Raw genomic sequence first — 5,338 nt, forward strand, 5'->3', positions numbered from 1 at the left:
ATGTACCTGCCGATTGAGAACCATGAAATAGATAAAGAGCATATGGAGAAAGTGAAGCAACTCGTGAATCTACATTATGAAGAGAACATGAAAGGCAAATTCTATGACTCGGAGACAGCAGAGAATTTGGCAAACGGCGACTTTATCAACAGCAAAGACTGGGAAACCAACACCTTCAATTGGCATCGTTCAAATTCCAATATCATTGAGCTTGCCCTATCTAAAGACCTTTGGTAAGTTATAATAAACCTTGATGGTTCATTCATTAAGGAAGAATACACAGCATTAGACACCACTGAGGAAAAAAAAATAGAAAAGAGGCAGCTAAAATTTTGTTTATTACATTGTTCAATTGTGTCCTACTGCATACCAATCATGCAAATACAAAATCTTCAAAATTATGATACAAATAACCAACCATTTAACTCATTTGTACTACTAATGAAACATATATGCAGCAAAATGAGGAAATGTCATGGCTATGAAGGATGGAAGCAGACTCTCCATTGCCACCTTCTACAACCCTGCTATTGATGCAATAATTTCTCCATCTCCGAAGCAATTATTACCCAATCATTTCCACTTCCAAGATTACCTAGATCTTTATACCAGAACTAAACAAGACAAGGGTCTTAGGTCGAGCCCCTGAAGAGCATGGCAAATAGACGCTATCATGTTTGGTATGCTATATTAGATAGCACTAGACAATGTAAGTGCTACGCAATTTATACAACGTGATTTTATATCGCAAGTGTACAGTGTCAAGTTTTGTAGTATAGTTTTGAAATACGAGTGTCGAATCCATAGGGATTGATATGTGAATCCTATCGAGCACTATAATTATTTTAGCTTTTCGCTTTATCTAGAAAATCAATTTTTGAAAAAATGTTTTATTACTAAATTAAGATAAATGGGATGAATGATGCAGGTGAACAAGGGCAATTTGTAAAGTTTCTTATCAAATTATGAATGCCTAGGGAGTGATTTCACCATACTATCGACAATGTTTTTCAACTGTTATAACTATTTCTATCAATCTTTTCAAAATTTATAGGCAAGAATACTAAATTGATTCCGTCTTCCTCTCTCGAGCGTCGAATAGAATCTATTTCTATATTTTAATTCAAAAATCTCTATTCCGAACTAAAACATAAAAATCATCAAGCATGTAGTTCTTAATTGAAACAAGCCTCAAAGATTTCGCACTTTCTCTCTAAACCTACAAAATTTAGGTTATATTGTCTTAGATCACGCCTAAATTTACCTCTCTCGAGCGTCGAAATTTAAAGCATATAATCATTTAATTAGTGGTCAGTTAAATTAAAAGCGTTGCACAAGAATCAACATAAATAAATAAGCGGAGAGATTAAATGAAATAATTATATCGGAATCAAAACATGTCTAAATAGGTTACATCAAACCCTAGAATTAATGTCTAGTTTATAATGGAATTGATGGACATGATAAAATACACAATAAAGAACATGGAGAAGAAGTAAGGAATAAGAGAAAAAAAAACTAGTTGTGTTGCGTGAATTCTTCCCCCAATCGTCGTCAATCTTCTTGCAATTATTTTTGTTGATCTTTGCCTCTTGAGATTTTCTCCTTGCAATCCTCTTTTTGCCCTCCAGAAAAAGAAGTGCCGTTCTGCTCGTCCCCTTAGGTTAAGTAGTATGATAGATATTATTTTCATAAGAGTTTGTATCAAAAAAGGTATTTGCCCGATTTTTTTTTCGAATGATGCCCTCGTGCGCGTGCGGTATACTTCTGCGCACGCTGCATATCACTTCTACTTTCTGCATATGAAATTCAAGCCCTTGTGCACGTGAAAGTATTGGCCTGCGCGCGCCACTATAAAGTTTTTGCTTATGTTGCACTTTGGTCCCTATAGTTCATTCTTCGTTCCTTTTGGTTCATATTGACATCTTCGTGATCATTCATCCTCCAATATTATTTAATTGCATCTAGCTCTTCTTAAATCAACAATATTAGGTCCGAATCAACTTTTGGTACTTTGCGATCTAGTCCCCAAACTTTTGATTAAGCCCAAATTAGCAAATTTCCCGCTCTTCTGTCCAATTTCATTGTTTTGCTTGGAGTTACACCTAACAAACGAAATATGTATGAAGTTAAGCATCAATTCAATCCAAATAACAAAAAAATTTCTAGTTTAATGAATGAAATAAGTGTATAAAATACACTTATCAAATACCTCCAAACTTGAACAATTGTTTGTCTTCAAACAAAAGACAGATCAAATAAAATCATTAATATTCAAACAAACACAACTAAAACACACAAAATTACTTAAAACAAATTTCGTTAGATATCTTGCCTTCATAGCTCAGGATTGAAGCCATAACATCGACTCTATGAATCACTTCAAAGTTATAATGTACAAACTAAAATTCTTACATATTCAATATAAAACGGGGTGGGGGTGGGGGTGGGGAGGGGTGTGTGTGTGTGTGTGTGTGTATAGAGAGAAATGCAACGCTGTACAAGAATAAATTGATCCAATTCCCAACCTTAAAAGTCAATTATTTCCTTACTTTGCTCGTGGGATTTACACACCCCCAAACTTATTTTCTTTTCATTTTCCCATAGTGTAATCTAAGGTTAGCTTCAATACTAATCTCTTACACTGTTCAAATTTGGTTAGATTTTTCTGATTGCATTTCCACATGTCAACAAATGAGGTTTCTCCTTACTTTTGACTGCTTCAATCTCTAAGAATTAACCAAGTTACTAACCTCTTGTCAAAAGATCAATCCGCTAAAATGAGTGTTCGGGGCTTAACTTTTTTTTATCATCCCTTGTGCAGACGTCTTTCCCTTAAACTTTCTATATGACTCGTAGCAAGCTTTAAGCCGATGACTCTCAAATCAAATGACTTTAGGACATCAGGTTTTAACTCCTTACAAACTTAATCACTCGAGTCATAAAGACTACGAAGAGATGATTCACAATAAGATTATTTAAACTGTCCTCATTGGAACCTTTATTTTATTTTATTTTATTTTTTATTTTAATTTTTCAATGCTTAGTGCAATGCCCCTTATTAAACATGCATTCTCGAAAACTGACCTCTAACTTAAGATTTTCACCAAATTTTCATCCTATTAGTCTCAGAAAGTCCACACAAAAAGTGGCACACACGAAATCCAAATTTATCTCCAAGTTTTTTCACAACAGTACAATCCTCCAAACATCCTAGATTTGGTTTAAGGGTATACTGATGTTTAATGGTCGTTTGAGTTTAACAATCTAAGTTCTCTAGTTGGAACCTATAAACATGAATCCACCTATTCACACACAACGCTACAATCAACTTACGTGCAAAATAATTTTCGTTTCACGTGAATAAGTAAAAAATTTGACTCACACACATAACTTGTCCATAAACCAATGCATGTTCTCAATAATAAACATCATTGTCAATAAGGTTATCTAACTCACACAAGCATGTAGAACACGATTTATTTTTAATTTTTTTTTTAAACAATGCACACAATTAAAAAAATGCACACAAATCACACAAAATAAAAAATTAGGTAATTAGACAACCTATCATACACTCCCCCCAAACTTTAACTGAACATTATTCCCAATGTGAAATTAAAAGAAAAGGATGAGGACTTCCCTGAATTGTCTAAATTGCCAAAGATGGTCTGGTTGCTCTGATGTTGAATTTGATGGACGCTTCTTCTCGTTTTTCCTCCAAACTTGAGATTTATCCAGCTTCTCCTTGTTAATGTTGGTTTGATTGTTCCGCGACATCATGTTCCTAAAAATTCAAAATGTGGATATTAAACTCATAGAACAAATGTTACTTAGCTCGAACATCAATAATCAACTTAAGTATTCAAAGACCTAAGGGGGACGGGGTAGGACTGATGAATTCCTAAATAAAAACTTTGAAATAAATAAGTAAAAATGTAAGATCGCTTGAGTTGCCTCCCAAGAAGCGCTTTTTTATAATCACTAGCTTAACTCAACCGCAATGCCTACGGTGGACCCTTAGGTGGCACATTTCTCTTGTCTTCGAACTTTACCCTCGACTTTGTATTCTCCTTCATTATAAAATGGCGAACAACATTATACAATTTTGACCCCAGTATGGTCTTCAAGACCTCCTTTGGTTTGGCAACGTTTGGAGGTTTCAAAGACCTATCCACATAGCTCTCTTTTTTGTCAGGTGAGTCAGCTTCTTAGGCTAAGATGAAATCCACTGCCATCTTGGTTCCTGAGTCATTACCATCAATAGATGCATCCCTTGCTAAGTAACTGGTTGTCATGTATTGTACAACGGATCATAAAATAATTCTTCTTTTCCTTTGTTTCCTACAATTACTTTAGCTGGTTGAATCATTTTGCAATTTTTCTTTTTCTGAGGCTTTTTTCTTAATGGATGTTGAAAGTTACTTGCTCTTCATTAATCCGTAGGGTCAACTTTCCTTCTTGCACATCAATCAATGCTCTTCCAGTAGCAAAGAAAGGTCGACCAAGAATTAACGGTACTTTTTCATCCTTCTCCATGTCCAATACCACAAAATCCATCAGAAAGATGAACTTATCAACCTTCACCAACACATCTTCAATAATACCCTTGGGATATCTGATCGATCTGTCCGCCAGTTGCAAGATGAGGGTTGTGGGTTTCACTTCTCCAAGACCCAACTTTTTGAACACTGATAGGGGCATCAAGTTTATGCTAGCTTCAAGGTCACACAATGCCCTATCAAACGTGATATCACCAATATTGCACAGGATGTTGAAGCTACCCAGATCTTTCAATTTATGAGGGTGTTTCTTCTAAAGTATGGCGCTACACTCCTTTGTCTGCTTAACAGTCTCGAACTCCTCCAACTTTCTCTTCTTTGACATCGCTTCCTTTAAGAACTTGGCATAGTTAGGCATTTTGGCCAAGTCTTCTGCAAAAGGAATGTTGATGTGGATTTTCTTGAAGACCTCCAGAAACTTTGAGAATTTCTCATCAAACTCTTTTTTCAAATACCTCTGCTGGAATGGTAGTGAGGGTTTCAAGATAGGTGGGTTGTCTGAAAATGAAATTGAGTAAGACATATAAATTTTCTTTTTTTTTTTCCTCTGCCTCAGTTTTCTGCTCTTCAGTCTGCTTTTCCCCTGCAAGTATGGGATCCGATGTAGGCACCCCCACCTCTCTAGGCTTGCGTTCTTCAACTATTTTACCATTCTTTAAGGTAATAGCATTGCAGTGTTTCCTTATGTTGACCTTCATATCACTGGAAAATTTTTCTTTCTGTTGGGATTGTATCACAGTTGCTATCTGATCAATCTGTACCTCTAAATTCTTCAT

At 35.4% G+C, this 5,338-nt stretch overlaps 2 protein-coding genes across 2 annotated transcripts; one reads left to right on the plus strand and one right to left on the minus strand.

Annotated features, from left to right (window-relative positions):
- LOC111386429 (1-aminocyclopropane-1-carboxylate oxidase 1-like) lies at positions 1-649 on the plus strand. Its single transcript, XM_023010895.1, has 2 exons — positions 1-187; positions 468-649. The coding sequence occupies exons 1-2, from the start codon at positions 1-3 to the stop codon at positions 647-649; spliced, it is 369 nt and encodes a 122-aa protein (XP_022866663.1).
- A 3,755-nt stretch (positions 650-4,404) lies between these two features.
- LOC111386430 lies at positions 4,405-5,338 on the minus strand. Its single transcript, XM_023010896.1, has 3 exons — positions 5,114-5,338; positions 4,835-5,022; positions 4,405-4,738 (listed from the first exon to the last, which is right to left on the minus strand). Exons 1-3 carry the CDS (start codon positions 5,336-5,338, stop codon positions 4,405-4,407), a joined length of 747 nt encoding a protein of 248 aa, XP_022866664.1.

The sequence above is a fragment of the Olea europaea genome, unplaced genomic scaffold (assembly GCF_002742605.1).
Source record: "Olea europaea var. sylvestris unplaced genomic scaffold, O_europaea_v1 scaffold355, whole genome shotgun sequence".
Classification (NCBI taxonomy): domain Eukaryota; kingdom Viridiplantae; phylum Streptophyta; class Magnoliopsida; order Lamiales; family Oleaceae; genus Olea; species Olea europaea.